Here is a 16,635-nt window from a genome sequence, read left to right on the forward strand (position 1 = left end):
CGTTGCTGTGCCTATACAGCTTTCTCTCCCCACAGGCAAAGGAGATCCAATATCTTCTGTCTATACTGGCTGGAGCTCATTTGTAGCATGCAGGTGTCTTTGTCAACTGATCAGTTGCACACAATAAAGGATCATAGCTGGAGATGTGACCGGAGAAGGCATTTAAAAAGTTTCAGGGTTTTAAGCAGAGTTGGTCTTCCGGGCTCCTTGACCTATGGGCAGTGGAGTTCGCAATTGTGACCAGAGTGGTTGGTGTCGGGCATTGTATGACAGCTGCTGGAGAACTGGAAGGGTTGACAGAGGCAACACGCTCTCTGCACTTGCACTGTGTTGACCTCAGCACATCAACAATGGCTCGATGCTCGGGAAGTGGTGTTACCATGCTGATATAATGGGGAACTTACCTTGGTGGAGACAAATTTTAATGCAGAGATGCACACAACTAAGTCAACGCAATTCCGCTTATGTCGACGTAGTGTAGGCCTCTGTAGTGTAGATCATGTCTAGGAGGGGTTAATCCTGATGGGAAATCCTACTTCTAATAAAGTCACTAAGTATTTCCCAATGGTGTAGAACCTAGAATGTCAGTTTCCAGGGGAAAAATCTGGTGGGACTCTGGGAAATGGTCAAAATCACCTTCTGAAATCTCTCCAATTGCCCTTTTTGCCCCAACAGGCTACAGAATAATGTTGATGTTTTGCTCTGGATCATCCCATCCTTCCAGGGGAAAGGCAATGGCTGCAGTGGAGTCAGCTGAGGTAAGGGGTTGTCATGGAGCTGGTTGTGGGGTATGGCTGCAGGAAAATGGGCAGTGAATACATAGGAAGGTGGGAGCTGCTGGAGGTGGGGCAAGGCAGTAAATGCCATGGGTGGGGAAAGGAAGGGGACAAACCTGCCAGAGAAATCGAGGGCCTAGTTTGAAGAAGCAATCTCCTGAGATTTGGGAGTGGAATTTCCCCTATTTTCCCCAGGAAATAATCCCCTGGCCAGGGCTGCGAAAACTTCCGGTGACTGACACACATCATTATTTCCCTCTCCCCCAAACTTTGTGTTATCTGCAAACTTCCCAGTGATGATATGTTCTCTGCCAAGTTATTGACAAAGAAATTAAATAGTGTAAGGCCAAGAACTGATCGCTGTGGGACCCTACTAGAAACACAGCCCTTGGACTGTGCTTTTCCATTTACAATTATATTTTGAAATTTGTCAGTTAGCTGGTTTTGAATCTAGTTAATGTATGTCGTGTTAATTTTGTATTGTGCTAGTTATTTAAATATAATGCTGCACCAAGTTAAATATCTTACAGGAATCATATGTATACATTAACACTATTTCTTTATCAACCAAACTTCTGATCTCATACAAAAACAGTTCTATTTAGTTTGGGAGGATCGTTTTTCCTAAACTTATGTGGCTTGGTCTGAATTACATCACCCTCTTTTAATTCTTTAATAATCAAATCCGGTATCAGCCCCTCCATTATCTTGCCCAGGATTGATGTCAGATAGCCTTATAGTGATCTCAGTCGTCCCTTTTTAAATGTTGTGACAACATTCATTTTTTTCCTGTCTTTTGGCGTTTCCCAGCGTTCTAAAACCTATTAATTAATGTTGATTTTCATCCACTGAGTTCCTCAGCCTGGGTTTTTTTTTGTTTTTTTTTTTTAAATTCTTGAATGGAAAATATCTGGAACTGCTGATTTAAAAATGCCTGGCTTTAGTAGCTGCTATTTAACGCTCTCAAGAGTTTGTTGTGATGACAAAACTGTGGTCATCCATCATGGTAAACATATGATTACATCAACTGCTTGCTTTTCCCCAAATCCAGTAGAGAAATATTCACTGAACATTTTTACTTCTTCCACTTCCATCTAGTAATGGACAGATACCATTGTTAGGATTCTTTTTGTGATTAATATACGAAAAATAACCTTCCTTCATATTGTCCTTGATACTGCTGGCCAGAGATTTCTCCTTTTGTCCCTTTGCTTTGCCTTATTGCTTTTCTACAATTTTGAGCCTCTGACTTTTTTCCTGTCAACTTCCTCTGTGTTTGTTTACATGGACATGTTTATTTCAGTGGTTCTCAAATTTTTTGCAGTAGTGACCCCATTCACATAGCAAGCCTCTGAGTGCACCCCTTCACTCCTGTGGGTTCCTGCTCCTGGCCCCCCTGCAGGCTCCCCACTCCCCCTTCGCCCCTAACCCCTGTACTGTGCCCTCTTCACCCCTGCACCCTGCAACCCCCTCCTGCGCCCACCTGGGGAAACAGCCCTGCATACACAGAGTGACTGGTATTGCTGCTGGCTCCCACCTTGAGAGCTGCTCCTCCGCACCCTCTGCAGGACTATGAGGGGGGAAAGTGAGGCGCAACGTCCGGGTTCCCTGCATCCAGGTCACTTTCTCCACGTGGGCTGTGTAAGGGGAGGGCAGAGAGTAGCAGCTCCTGATGCTCGCCTCACAGCACTGCCCAGATGGGGAAAGTGACCTGGATGCAAAGAGCCTTGGCGTTGCTTCTCACTTTCCCCCTCACCGCCTCCGTCGGAGGTGCAGAGGAACGCTGGCAGGATATGGAGATGGAGCGATCCATTGTTGTCACCTGCACTGGGTGTGCTATGTTTGTCTTCCTCCCACAGGACAGAGATGACTTCATCTGTACCAAGTGCAGGCTGGTTTCCTTATTGGAAGAGAAGGTTAAAGGACTAGAGACCCAAATGTCAACCCTGCGGTGCATTACAGAAAACAATGTCTTTCTCCATCAGGCACAGGCAGAGCATAAGGAAGATTCAGAGAAGGCCGGGCAGGCGAAAATGAAGAACGGGGAAGAAAATTGGCAGCATGTGACCTCCCGAAGAAAGAGAACCCATGTGCCCACCATGCAGATAGAAGTAAGGAATCGTTTTCATCCTCTCTGCACAAGTACTACGGCAGAGAATGATTTGGAGGACCCTTCAGAGGGAATGGATCATCAGGAGACCCGTTTGATCAGAAGGCAAGAGATGCATTCTCCTAGGGATGGGGGTTCCACGACCACCATTCCAAAGAGGAAGAGAAGGGTGATGGTGGTCGGGGACTCCCTCCTAAGGGGGACGGAGTCATCCATCTGCCGTCCGGACCGGGAAACTAGAGAAGTGTGCTGCTTGCCTGGAGCTAGGATTAGGGATGTGACGGAGAGACTGCCAAAACTTATCAAGTCCTCAGACCGCTACCCCTTCCTGCTCCTCCATGTGGGTACCAATGACACTGCCAAGAACGATCTTGAGCAGATCACTGCGGACTATGTGGCTCTGGGAAAAGAGATTAAGGAGTTTGAAGCGCAAGTGGTGTTCTCGTCCATCCTCCCTGTTCAGGGAAAAGGCCCAGGTAGGGACAGTCGCATTGGGGAAGTAAATGCGTGGTTACGCAGGTGGTGTCGAAGGGAGGGCTTTGGATTCTTCGATCATGGAATGCTGTTCCAGGAAGAAGGATTACTAGGAAGGGACGGGATTCATCTAACGAAGACAGGGAAGAGTATCTTCGCAGATAGGCTGGCTAACCTAGTGAGGAGGGCTTTAAACTAGTTTCGACGGGGGACGGGGACCTAAGCCCGAAGGTTAGTGGGGAAGAGGGACACCGCAAGAAAGCAGAAGGAGGAGGGTGCAGCAGGGGAGGCCTCCCGATTCATACTGTGGAAGTAGACCACTCGGCTACTTATCTCAAGTGCCTGTACACAAATGCAAGAAGCCTGGGAAACAAGCAGGAAGAACTTGAAGTCCTGGCACAGTCAAGAAACTACGACATGATTGGAATAACTGAGACTTGGTGGAATAACTCTCACGATTGGAGCGCTGTCATGGATGGGTATAAACTGTTCAGGAAGGACAGGCAGGGGCGAAAGGGGGAGGAGTTGCACTGTATGTAAGAGAGCACTATGACTGCTCTGAGCTCCAGTATGAAACTGGAGATAAGTCAGTTGAGTGTCTCTGGGTTAAGCTTAGAAGCAAGAACAATAAGCGTGATGTCCTGGTGGGTGTCTGTTACAGACCACCAGACCAGGAGGATGAGGTGGATGAGGCTTTCTTTGCTCAACTAGGGAAAGTTTCCAGTTCACAGGGCCTGATTCTCATGGGAGACTTCAATCACCCTGACATCTGCTGGGAGAGCAATACAGCAGAGCACAAACAATCCAGGAAGTTTTTGGAGAGTGTTGCAGTCAATTTCCTGGTGCAAGTGCTGGAGCAACCAACTAGGGGCCGTGCTTTTCTTGACCTGCTGCTCACAAACAGGGAAGATTTGGTAGGGGAAGTAGAAGTGGGTGGCAACCTAGGCAGCAGTGACCATGAGATGGTCGAGTTCAGGATCCTGACGAAAGGAAGGAAGGAGAACAGCAGGATACGGACCATGAACTTCAGAAAAGCGGACTTTGACTCCCTCAGGGAACTGATGAGCAGGATTCCCTGGGAGGCTAATATGAGGGGGAAAGGAACCCAAGAGAGCTGGCTGTTTTTAAAGAGACCTTATTGAGGGCACAAGAGCAAACCATCCTGATGTGCGGAAAGAATAGCAAATATGGTAGGCGTCCAGCTTGGCTTAACAAAGATGTCCTTGGCGAACTTAAACGCAAAAAAGAAGCTTACAAGAAGTGGAAGCTTGGTCAGGTGACTAGGGAGGATTATATAAACACTGCTCGAACGTGCAGGAATGAAATCAGGAAGGCCAAAGCGCAATTGGAGTTGCAGCTAGCAAGGGACGTGAAGGGGAACAAGAAGGGTTTCTACAGGCATGTTGCCAACAAGAGGAAGATTCGGGAAAGAGTGGGCCCCTTAAAGAATGAGGGGGCGACCTAGTGACGGAGGATGTGGAGAAAGCTGAGGTACTCAATGCCTTTTTTGCCTCTGTCTTCACAGACAAGATCAGCTCCCAGACTGCTGTACTGGGTGGCACAGAATGGGAAGAAGGCAAACATCCCACAGTGCTGAAGGAACGGGTCCAAGACTATTTAGAAGGATTGGACATACACAAGTCCATGGGGCCGGATGCAATGCACCCGAGGGTGCTGAGGGAGTTGGCTGAGGTGATTTCAGAGCCATTGGCTATTATCTTTGAAAGCTCGTGGCAACAGGGGGAGGTCCCTGAGGACTGGAAAAAAGCAAATCTAGTGCCCATCTTCAAAAAAGGGAGGAAAGAGGATCCAGGGAACTACAGACCGGTCAGCCTCACCTCAATCCCTGGAAAAATCATGGAGCAGGTCCTTAAGGAATCCATTTTAAGGCACTTGGAGGGAGAGGAAGGTGATCAGGAACAGTCAACACGGATTCACCAAGGGAAAGTCATGCCTGACCAACCTGATTGCTTTCTATGATGAGGTGACTGGCTCTGTGGATGTAGGGAAGGCGGTGGATGTGATATACCTTGACTTTAGCAAAGCTTTTGATACTGTCTCGCACAGTATTCTTATCAGCAAGTTAAAGAAGTATGGGTTGGATGAATGGACTATAAAATGGATAGAGAACTGGCTAGAGCATAGGGCTCAACGTGTAGTGATCAATGGCTCCATGTCTAGCTGGCAACCGGTCACAAGTGGAGTTCCCCAGGGGTCTGTCCTGGGGCCGGTTTTGTTCAACATCTTTATTAATGATCTGGAGGATGGGGTAGATTGCACCCTCAGCAAGTTTGCGGACGACACTAAGCTGGGGGGAGTGGTAGATACCCTGGAGGGTAGGGATAGGATACAGAGTGACCTAAACAAACTGGAGGATTGGGCCAAAAGAAATCTAATGAGGTTCAACAAGGACAAGTGCAGAGTCCTCCACTTAGGAAGGAAGAATCCCATGCACAGCAATAGACTGGGGACCGACGAGCTGGGCAGCTGCTCTGCAGAAAAGGACCTGGGGGTAACGGTGGATAAAAAGCTGGATATGAGTCAGCAGTGTGCCCTGGTTGTCAAGAAGGCTAATGGCATATTGGGCTGCATTAGGAGGGGCATTGCCAGCAGGTCACGGGAAGTGATTATTCCCCTCTATTCGGCATTGGTGAGGCCGCATTTAGAATACTGTGTCCAGTTTTGGGCCCCCCACTACAAAAAAGATGTGGACAATTTGGAGAGAGTGCAGCGGAGGGCAACCAAAATGATTAGGGGGCTGGAGCACAGGACTTATGAGGAGAGGCTGAGGGAACTGGGCTTGTTTAGTCTGCAAAAGAGAAGAGTGAGGGGGGATTTGATAGCAGCTTTTAACTACCTGAAAGGGGGTTCCAGGGAGGATGGGGCTAGGCTGTTCTCGGTGGTGGCAGGTGACAGAACAAGGAGCAACGGTCTCAAGTTGCAGGGCGGGAGGTCTAGGTTGGACATTAGGAAAAAGTTTTTTACTAGGAGGGTGGTGAAGCATTGGAATGGGTTACCTAGGGAGGTGGTGGAATCTCCATCCTTACAGGTTTTTAAGCTGAGGCTTGACAAAGCCCTGGTTGGGATGATATAGCTGAGGTTAGTCCTGCTTTGAGCAGGGGGTTGGACTAGATGACCTCCTGAGGTCCCTTCCAACTCTATGATTCTATGATGAGCAGTGTCTGTGTATCACCGCTCACCCGTTTCCCCCATGTTCCTCTGCCAGGAGAAAGCAAGGAAGCTCACAGCCCTGCACCTGGCTGGGGTCGGGGCATGCACCTCGCGACCCCACATAGCCACCTCGCGACCCCCTGTTTGAAAAACGCTGATTTATTGAATGGGGAGGATGTTGGGATTCGCACCAGGAGGCTGTCCCTGGACCCTGCTAGGAACACCAATTCCGGTGCCAGTCTCGGGCTAGTAGGTGTGTCGCTGAAGACTCGTGCCCCTCTGCCCACTGGCAGGGACAAGGGGCTCTCTCTCTCCCCTCAACCTGATGCCACCTGGCTGCTCTGAGTGGGTTGGGGGTGTTTCTGTGCTACTCTGTCCCTCCCAGAGCATCCATTTTCCTGGCCCTGCTCCCCCATGAATAGTGGGCTTGTCACTGGGCAGCAGGTGCTGAGTGTTGGACTCTTGTTCTTTCAGGGGCCTGTGACCTTCGAGGAGGTGGCTGTGTGTTTCACCGAGGAGGAGTGGGCTCTGCTGGACCCCGCTCAGAGAGCCCTCTACAGAGACGTCATGCAGGAGAACTATGAGAATGTGACCTCGCTGGGTATGAATTCCTGTCTCCTCAGTTATTGGAAGCTGGGGGTTCTCTAAAGAACCTTTATAGGGGAGCCGTGGGAGCAAGAAACCTGGCTAGCTTCAAGACTGAGGTTGATAAGTTTATGGGGGGATGGTCTAATTTGGCCATTGACTGATCTTTGACTATTGGTGGTAAATATGCCCAATGGCCTGTGAAGGGATGTTAGATGTGGTGGGTTCTGAATTACTACAGAGAATCGTTTCTGGGTGTCTGGCTGGCTGGTCTTGCCTGCATGCTCAGGATTTAACTGATCACCATGTTTGGGGTCAGGAAGGAATTTTCTCCCAGGGCAGATTGGCAGAGGCCCTGGTGGTTTTTCGCCTTCCTCCGCAGCATGGGGTACAGGTCTCTTGCTGGTGGATTCTCTGTCCCTTGAAGACTAAACATTATTTGAGGATTTCAATAACTTGGTCATAGGTTATGAGTCTATTACAGGAGTGGGTGGTGAGGTTCTGTGGCCTGCGTTGTGCAGGAGGTCAGACTAGATGATCATAATGGTCCCTTCTGACCTTAGAGTCTGTGAGTCTGGTAATAACTCTATACCTGTACACATAGTACATGGTTTTGTCCCATCCCAGTGTCCTTTTCGGACACAGTTTTTGTATCATCGGTCATTTAAAAATCTGATTTTGGAAAATATTTAATTTCTCCTTATTGGATGCATTAAAGTCCAGTCCCTGCACTTTGCTTTCTCTCCAAGGGCTATGACCGCTCTGTGTGTGGTGGATGTGGGGATTTTGGTGATATATGTATGATTGTAGACCACACCTCCGTGTCCCTCTGTGCTTGGTATTGCTATAATGGGAGTGTAAATACCAGGACACACGAGGTGTTTTGTTACACCTGGCCTTCTGCTCTCTTTTCTCTCTATGAAGGTGGCTTTCCTTTTTGCCATTACCTCCTCGAGGAGGGTTGGTGAATGGGAAGCTGGGATGGTAACCTTCCCCTCCTTCACCAATTTCCATAAAGACAAGGTTTCACTGTGCCTTCATCCCAAATTCCTACCGAATCTGGTTTCCCAATTCCACCTCAACCAGCCCATACATCTGCCTGCCTTCTTCCCCAAACCTCTAATGAGGAACAGTGAATTAATTCCCTCAATATGCGTAGGGCCCTGGCCTTTTACCTGCATATCATTCCAGAAATCTCTCCAGCTGTTTGTCACCATAGCGGAAAGAATTAAAGGGCGGGCCATTTCCACCCAGAGAATCTCTACGTGGGCCTCAGGGTGAATTACGCACTGCTATCAAATGCCAGAGCACTCACCACCAGGTGGGATATGAGCCCATTCCACAAGAACGCATGCATCAACCATAGTCGCGCTCCACAACATGCTCCTTGTGGCCACATGGGGTTCGATACACATCTTTTCCTCCTGCTCATCTTTTCCTCCTGCTACGCTGTAGTATCTGATTCTGGGACAGACACCTTGTTTGGCGCAGCCGACATCCGTTCCATGGTTCTGTCATCTTCCTCACACCCTCTTCCTATCTAGGTACTGCTTGTGAGTCACCCTTAGTGGACTACAATAGGGACCATCACTCGAAGAAGAAGAGGTGGTTACTTACCTGTAACTGGAGGTTCTTTGAGATGTATGGTCCTTTTCTGTGTTCCAAACCCACCCTCCTTCCCCTGTGCTGCAGATCTGGTAGGTCTGTGGTGGAGAAGGAACTGGAGATGCAGTTGGCCTGCCCTGTCCTTTATCACCTTGGGCGAAACCATGAGCCACTATAAGGGCATGAGTGCAGACCGCCTAACAATGCTACTTTGAAAAGCTTCAGCTCTGGGCACGTGCACATCACCTTCGGTGGAATACAGATAGGGAGCACACATCCCAAAGAGCCTCCAGTTACAGGTATGTAACCTCCTCTTTGCAACTCAGATAGTTTCTTAAGTAAATGCTGGTAACCGTTTTATCTTTATTTTTCTTATAACCATTTCTGACTTTTAGTGCTTATACTCACGTAAAATCTCTTTCTAGTTTTACTGTTTTAGCTAATCCAGTGTGTTTAAATTGGAGTGTCTGGGTACTCTATTTAAAATGATAAGTCGGCATATTATTCTTTTAAAGGAATATATTTGTACTGCCAGGAGAGGACTTAGCAGTATACGACACACATTTCTGGGGGAAGATCTAAGGGTAGATGTGGGTTGGAGTCACCCTGCAGCATAACCAAGGCTGGTAAAAACCAAGGTCTGGCTGGCTGGCTGGCTGCAGCACACACACCCAGACATATCTGGGAGAGACTGACATACAGTCTAGGCTCGAGGCTACAAGAGCAAGGCATTTTAAAGGACAACCCAGGTTACAGGACGCATTAGACCCCAGGATGTGACATGCTGATAGGTTCTAAAGTCTTTCAAACCTTTATCTAAGGGTTCAGCTCCTGGTTATGAGATCATGTCAGTGTGCTGCTCAAGGAGACCACCCCGCTCCCACCAGACAGCTCATACTCAGCCTTTTATGCCACCCAAATCTGTCTTTATTCCTCACTCTCCTGAAACAGATAAAATTAGTCACTGCCCTTTTCTTTAGAGGGCAGAGTATCAAAAGTTAGGTGGCTGCATAACCCACTTTGGGATTTGTCATTAATCGCCCCCACCCCACCCCCCAGCAAGCCAGGAACACACAAATAGATAGAGTACATATCGATGCAGAGGTCTGTCAATATTCAACAGGCTGCTTATCCTCTGACCCATGTCTGTATTACAGCCTTTGAAGTTTTAATGCTGACTCACAAACAGAAGTAATATTCATAACATTAAATACAACAGTCTCACAATATGCCGGTGCTCATCGTATTTGCCATCATATTGTTCCCCTCTGCTCATGTGTTCTGCTCCTTTCCGCACCATTTGTCTGTCCCCTCTAGTTAGATTGTATGTTCTTCAGGCCAGGGACTGTCTACTATTCTGTGTTCGTACAGGGCCTAGCACAATGGGGCGCCATCCTCTGGCAGTCCCGTCAACTATGATTATTAATACCTAATTTCCTGCTGCTTTGAGCAAAGGAAGCTGGCTGGGGGATGTGACCCATTAAAAATGAGCTGGGGTGAAATGGAATCTCCTTTGTGACAAGCTGTGATTGAAAGCACCCCTGGATTCACAGCCTGCACACTGTCGTAATAAGCTTTGTACAAAATGTGCCTTGTGAGGTGTCATTTGAAAACTAATAACTTGATGGTCAATTTAGTGAAATGTCCATAACAACATTGTATCTAAAGTTTACAAATTTCCCATCTGATGAGGTTAGCACAAGTTCAAACCCACACAACCCTGACTAGGCAAGAGTTGTTAAATTGAGCTATCCTAAACAAAGGAATATGTGTTTACCTCAATTTACATATAAGTAGTAAACAGGGTCCTTGTGACAGCAAGGGGGGAAGTGGCAGGAGACAAGGCAACTCTACATTTCAGCATGCACAGGGGAGAGGAAAAAGCATGGTGCCACCTTCAACATGCAACTGCATGTCATCTTCCTGACTGTTTGAATAAACTTTTCTTAGAGGGGGCAAACCTCAGAAGAATCCACTTCAAAGGGTGACTGGACTATAAAAGTGAGGGAGAAAAACACCCATTTCCCCCCATCTCTCTTTTCACCTAAGATGACAAAGGAACCAGCCCTTTGACTCTGGTGGAGATAATGATCTGAGAATTTGGTCAATTTGGTTCCCTGTTGTTGGGAACATGTGATTCACAAGCTAAATATGTATCGATGATATCATACTGTTGAGAGGGGGGAAAAAAACATTCTGGGATGTACGAGCAGATGTGTTGTAAGCAAGACACGAGAAGTAATTCTTCCACTCTGCTCTGTGCTGATAAGACCTCATCTGAATTATTGTGTCCATTTCTGGGTGCCACATTTCAGGTAAGATGTGGACAAATTGGAGAAATTCTAGAGGAGAGCAACAAAAATGAGCGAAGGACCTGAAAACATGACCTATGAAGGAAGATTGAAAAACTTGGGTTTGTTTAATCTGAAGAATGGAAGAGTGAGGGGGGACATGGTATCAGTTTTCAAATACATAAAAGGTTGTTACAAGGAGGAAGAAAAATTGTTCTCGTTAATCTCTGAACATAGAACAAGAGGAAATGGGCTTAAGTTGCAGCAAGGGCAATATAGGTTGGACATTAAGAAAAACTTACTGTCAGGGTAGGTAAGCCCTGGAATGAATTGCCTAGGGAGGTGATGGAACCTTCATCATTGGAGATTTTTAAGAGCATGTTGGAAAAACACCTATCAGGATGATCTAGGTAATGCTTGGTCCTGCCGTAAGTGCAGGGGACTGGACTAGAAAACCTCTCAAGGTCCCTTCCAGTCCTATGATTTTATGGTTCTGTGTGATAAGGATTTTACCTTGAACCAAGTCGAGCTTGTTAAATTTTAGCTACCAGAAAGCATTTTATTTTTATTTTTCTTATAACCATTTCTGACTTTAATACCTTAGATTTTAAGTGAACACAAGTATATCTCTGCAGTTAAATAAACTTGTTTCATTTTTTAATCAAAACTAATCCAGTGTTGTGTTTCAGCTGAATGTTTGGTAACTCCAGTTAAAGTAGCCGACTGTTCAATATTGACTTCTTACACGGGCAACAGACCTAATATCTGAACCTGGACACCACAGAACCCACACTTGGGAGTGTGTTGGGGCCACCCTGCAAACAGTAACCAAAGCTGGTAGAAGCTGTTGCTGACAGGCTTCTGGGATCAGAGCTGCTGGGCTGAGGATGTAGCTTTACACAGGCATTCAAGATGTGTCTTGCATGCTGTTAGGCTGCTTGTCAGTGGCCAGGATTGGGAGATACAATAGCAAAGCATTGTGAGGCGTCTAGGGTTATGGTGTAGGTGGTGATACCACCTCTCTGGGGCCTGGATTGCACCCCAGATTGACACACACATTCCACAGATTCAGTTGATCTTGTTTGTTTTCTTTCCCTTGAGTAGGGTTTCCAGTTTCCAAACCTGATGTGATCTCCTGGCTGGAACAAGTGGAAAATCCCTGGGTCCCTCAACTCCAGGGCTCTGAGGAAAAAGAGATCCTGATAGGGGCCTGTACAGGTGAGAAATCAATTAAACCAACTCAAAAAAGTGTCCATGGCTTAAGGAAATATTTGCGATTCCTATAAAGACCGGTTGAGCTCTCTGAGTTCATGATTGTTTTCTGGAAGTGTGGCATCCTCAAGACTTCCCACCTATCCCAGCTCCCTCCCCAATCTACCTCCCCACTGTGTGTTTGATTGAGATGTAGACCCAGAATTGATCCTCTCCTCTGGGGAAAGGTTTCTGAGAGATTCAACTCTTTATTCGTTTGATCTCTCCAACCCTTATTTTGGTTTGTTCCCACGTTTATTCCTTTCCTCTCTCTGAGGTTCCCTTTTCTCCAGAAAAAGGAGTGACCTATATCTGGTTTCTCTGTCTGTCCTAGCAGGTGATGGGATGGTGAGTGAGAATGAGAAGAAGAATCCTCAAGGAGATGCTGAACAAGTAAAATCATGTAGGATATTATCAGGAAGATCCCAAGGCAATGTTTCTGGGACTTGGGCACATGCAAAAGATGGTGAGAGTCAGCACACACCACAGAAAAACTTGAGTAAGCGTTCACATCTTATTAGATATGAAGGAATCAATACTGGAGAGACATCATGTGCATTCCCTGAGTGCAGAAAAAGCTTCAGTCGTATCTCACACCTTAACAGACATCAGAGCATTCACACAGGAGAGAGACCTTACACATGCTCTGAGTGTGGGAAAAGCTTCACTCAGAGATCACACCTGACCACACATCAGAGAATCCACACGGGAGAGACACCCTACACATGTCCTGAGTGTGGGAAAAGCTTTAGTGACGGATCAACCCTTATTAGACATCAGAGAATCCACACTGGAGAGAAACCTTACACTTGCTCTGAATGTGGGAAAAGTTTCATTCGCAGCACAAATCTTATATTCCATCAGAGAATCCACACTGGAGAGAGACCCTACACTTGCACTCAATGTGGGAGAAGTTTCATTCGCAGCACAGACCTTACAATCCATCAGAGAATCCACACTGGAGAGAGACCCTACACTTGCTCTGAATGTGGGAAAAGTTTTATTCGCAGCACGCATCTTACATTCCATTGGAGAATCCACACTGGAGAGAGACCCTACACATGTCCTGAGTGTGGGAAAAGCTTCAGTCAGAAGTCAACGCTTATCATTCATCAGAGAACCCACACAGGAGAGACACCTTACGTGTGCTCGGATTGTGGGAAAAGCTTTAGAGACAGATCAGCCCTTATTAGACATCAGAGAATCCACACTGGAGAGAGACCCTACACATGTCCCGAGTGCGGGAAAAGTTTCAGTCGTAGCTCAACCCTTACCACACATCAGAGAACCCACACTGGAGAGACGCCTTATGTGTGCTCAGAGTGTGGGAAGAGCTTCAGTCAGAGATCAACGCTCATCATGCATCAGAGAATCCACAAAGAAGAGAAACCCTACATGTGCCCTGAGTGTGGGAAAAGCTTCAGTCGGCACTCAAACCTCATCACACATCACAGAATCCATACGGGGGAGACATCCTACACTTGCCCTGAGTGTGGGAAAGGATTCAATTGTAGCTCACAGTTTGCCTCACATCGGAGAATCCACACAGGAGAGAGACCCTTCTCATGCCCTGTGTGTGGGAAAAGCTTCATCCAGAGCTCAGGCCTCATTACACACCAAAGAATCCACACAGGAAACAAACCCTTCAGATGCTCTGAGTGCGGGAAGGGATTCAGTTATAATTCACACCTTGTCTCACATCGGAGAATCCACACAGGAGAGAGACCCTACTCATGCTCTGAGTGTGGGAAAAGCTTCAGGGAGAGCTCAGAGCTCACCAAACATCGGAGAAGTCACACAGGAGAGAGACCCTTCTCATGCCCTGTGTGTGGGAAAAGCTTCTATCAGAGCTCACATCTTAACCGGCATAAGATAATTCACACAGGACAGTAACACTGTAATTGCATTTACTAGGGCTGTCCAAAGACTTTTTTTAATACATTGGCTAATTCCCAACTAGTGACCTTTAAGGTGGATTGCACCATTTCCTTCACTGTAGTCTCTGAGCTCCACCAGCTGAGTTACCCTGTTTCTGCCTTTTGCAGCTCACCTTATTTTGGGTTGAATCCTCTGAACATCTATGTTGTTTTGTTCAACATATTCATTAATGATCTGGAGGATGGGGTGGATTGAACTCTCAGCAAGTTTCCAGATAACACTAAGCTGAGGGGAGTGGTAGATATGCTGGAGGGTAGAGAGAGGCAACAGAGTGACCTAAACAAATTGGAGGATTGGGCCAAAAGACATCTGATGAGGTTCAACAAAGACAAGTGCAGAGTCCTGCACTTAGGACAGAAGAATCCCATGCACAGCTAGAGACTGGGGACAGAGTGGCTAGGCAGCAGTTCCGCAGAAAAGGCCCTGGGGGTTACAGTGGACAAGAAGCTGGATATGAGTCAGCAGTGTGCCCTGTTTGCCAAGAAGACTAATAGCATATTGGGCTGCATTAGGAGGAGCATTGCCAGCAGATCGAGGGAAGTGATTATTCCCCTCTATTCACTACTGGTGAGGCCACATCTGGACTATTGTGACCAGTTTTTCCCCCCTCCCCCCCCCCTCCACCGCTCCACTAGAGGAAATATGTGGACAAATTGGAGAGAGTCCAGCATGATTAGGAGGCTGGAGCACAAGACTTATGAGGAGAGGCTGAAGGAACTGGGCTTATATAGTCTGCAGAAGAGAAGAGTGAGGAGGGATTTGATAGCAGCCTTCAACTACCTAAAGGGGGGTTCCAAGGAGGATGGAGCTAGGCTTTTCTCAATGGTGGTTCTCAACTGCCACTGAGGAAGAAGCAATGGTTTCAAGTTGCAGTGGGGGAGTTCCAGGTTGGATATTAGGGAAACCCTTTTCTGTAGGAGTAAGCACTGGAATGGGTTACCTAGGGAGGTAGTGGAATCTCCATTCTAAAGGTTTGTAAGGCCCAGCTTGACAAAGTCCTGGTTGTTAATATTTAGTTGAGGTTGGTCCTGCTTTGAGCAGGGGGTTGGACTAGATGATCTCCTGAGTTCCCTTCCAACCCTCATCTTCTACGATTCTAACTCTTTTGTCTTAAGAGTTATGGGAGTTTGTGTCCCTCCTGCTAGAAATGTCTATCAGTCCCAGGTGTGGGGTAGGGCTGTCCTCATCTAGTTACACTGAAATAAACACTACCTGTGCCTTGTCTCCCCTAGAACTGTACCTTGTGTTACCTAATTAGAGCAATTAGTTGTGTTTTCGTATAAAAATATCTTTGCAGGGCAGACACGACCCAGTTCAGTGGTTGTAGTTAGCTTTCCTCCTGTCCTAACCTAACCTCCATCACTTTTCCCAGCTTAGATAAACCCCAAGCATCACATTTATACTTGTTTCCCCATTGCAAAGTGATTGTTAGTCACCGGATTCTCTCTTTGGGATGAGATTGTCTCATTCCAGTTCTTATGTTGCTGTGGGGTCTGAATAGTGGTTATTTTTTCTACCCTATTTTTTATGTAAAATATAGTGAAATATAACAAAAAGCAAGAGCAAAGATGGGGGAATCAGTATCATTTCAGTCTCTGTGGTGATTATGTGAGTCAGAGGAATTCCTTCCCAATCGGCATCCTGAATCTCCCATCATTCTAGCAGCATTGGCTTCTGAGAGAGCTACAATAGTTTATCATCTCCATGTTCTGTCCCTCCACCTCCCAAAGTGTCACATGATGCAGTGTCCTCAGCTCTCTGTGCTTAGCTATCATGCTGTGATCGTAACTCAGATAATTTTGGGCTGGGAAAGGAAGTGTCACAGCCTAGCAGGGAACTTTGAAAGGATTCCAAACACACATTAAACCTTCTGTGCTTTAATCGCTGTTTCCATCTATTGGCAAAGCTGTTTTTAGTATTTTTCCTGATGAGCTGGGATTGTTTGCAGATGAGAAGTTTGGCTGATTTTTCCCCATTATGATGCTGTTAAAACCTTTCTAACTGTCATGACTGAATAACAATGAGGTGGCTCTGAGTGAAGAAGGTTTGGACAGCCCAGTAGGAAAATCTGTTCTGATTTGGAGTCTCACAGACTTTAAGGTCAGGAGGGACCAATATGATCATCAGATGTAACCAGCTCTGGAATTTCATTTTATATAAAACAAGCTCTCTTCTTCCCTTCTGTGTCATGGCTTTTTCTCTTTCCTGAGGGCATTTGATAACATAACTGGATATTAGTTTTGTTTGATGGGATGTAGCTCAGATTGTTGGTGGATTTTGACACAATTTTGCTAAAACAATAATTTCTTATTTTGTTTGTGTCTTTTCCCCTCCCTTTCATTATGACGTGGAGCCAGTTCAAGTACAGTTCAGTCATCCGGAGTGAATATTCCAAGTTACTGGATATGCTACCAGGGAAACAATAATGTTTTTA

At 46.6% G+C, this 16,635-nt stretch overlaps 1 protein-coding gene across 1 annotated transcript; it reads left to right on the top strand.

Moving 5' to 3' along the window:
• The first annotated feature begins 697 nt into the window (after window positions 1–697).
• LOC137162524 (zinc finger protein 595-like) lies at window positions 698–16,377 on the top strand. The gene is made up of 4 exons (XM_067562410.1): window positions 698–758; window positions 7,006–7,132; window positions 12,117–12,230; window positions 12,601–16,377. Exons 1-4 carry the CDS (start codon window positions 735–737, stop codon window positions 14,154–14,156), a joined length of 1,821 nt encoding a protein of 606 aa, XP_067418511.1. The 5' UTR covers window positions 698–734; the 3' UTR covers window positions 14,157–16,377.
• The last annotated feature ends 258 nt before the right edge of the window (window positions 16,378–16,635 follow it).

Source organism: Emydura macquarii, unplaced genomic scaffold (assembly GCF_026122565.2).
Source record: "Emydura macquarii macquarii isolate MOO-44397 ecotype Brisbane River unplaced genomic scaffold, CSIRO-AGI_Emac_v2 contig_2425, whole genome shotgun sequence".
Lineage (NCBI taxonomy): Eukaryota > Metazoa > Chordata > Testudines > Chelidae > Emydura > Emydura macquarii.

Bases quoted from the DNA above. Each gene is read 5' to 3' on its own strand.
- LOC137162524 (XM_067562410.1), top strand. From the start codon at position 735: ATGGCTGCAGTGGAGTCAGCTGAG. The intron at 759-7,005 runs GTAAGGGGTTGT...TTGTTCTTTCAG, and splicing joins CTGCAGTGGAGTCAGCTGAG to GGGCCTGTGACCTTCGAGGA. The intron at 12,231-12,600 runs GTGAGAAATCAA...CTGTCCTAGCAG, and splicing joins CCTGATAGGGGCCTGTACAG to GTGATGGGATGGTGAGTGAG.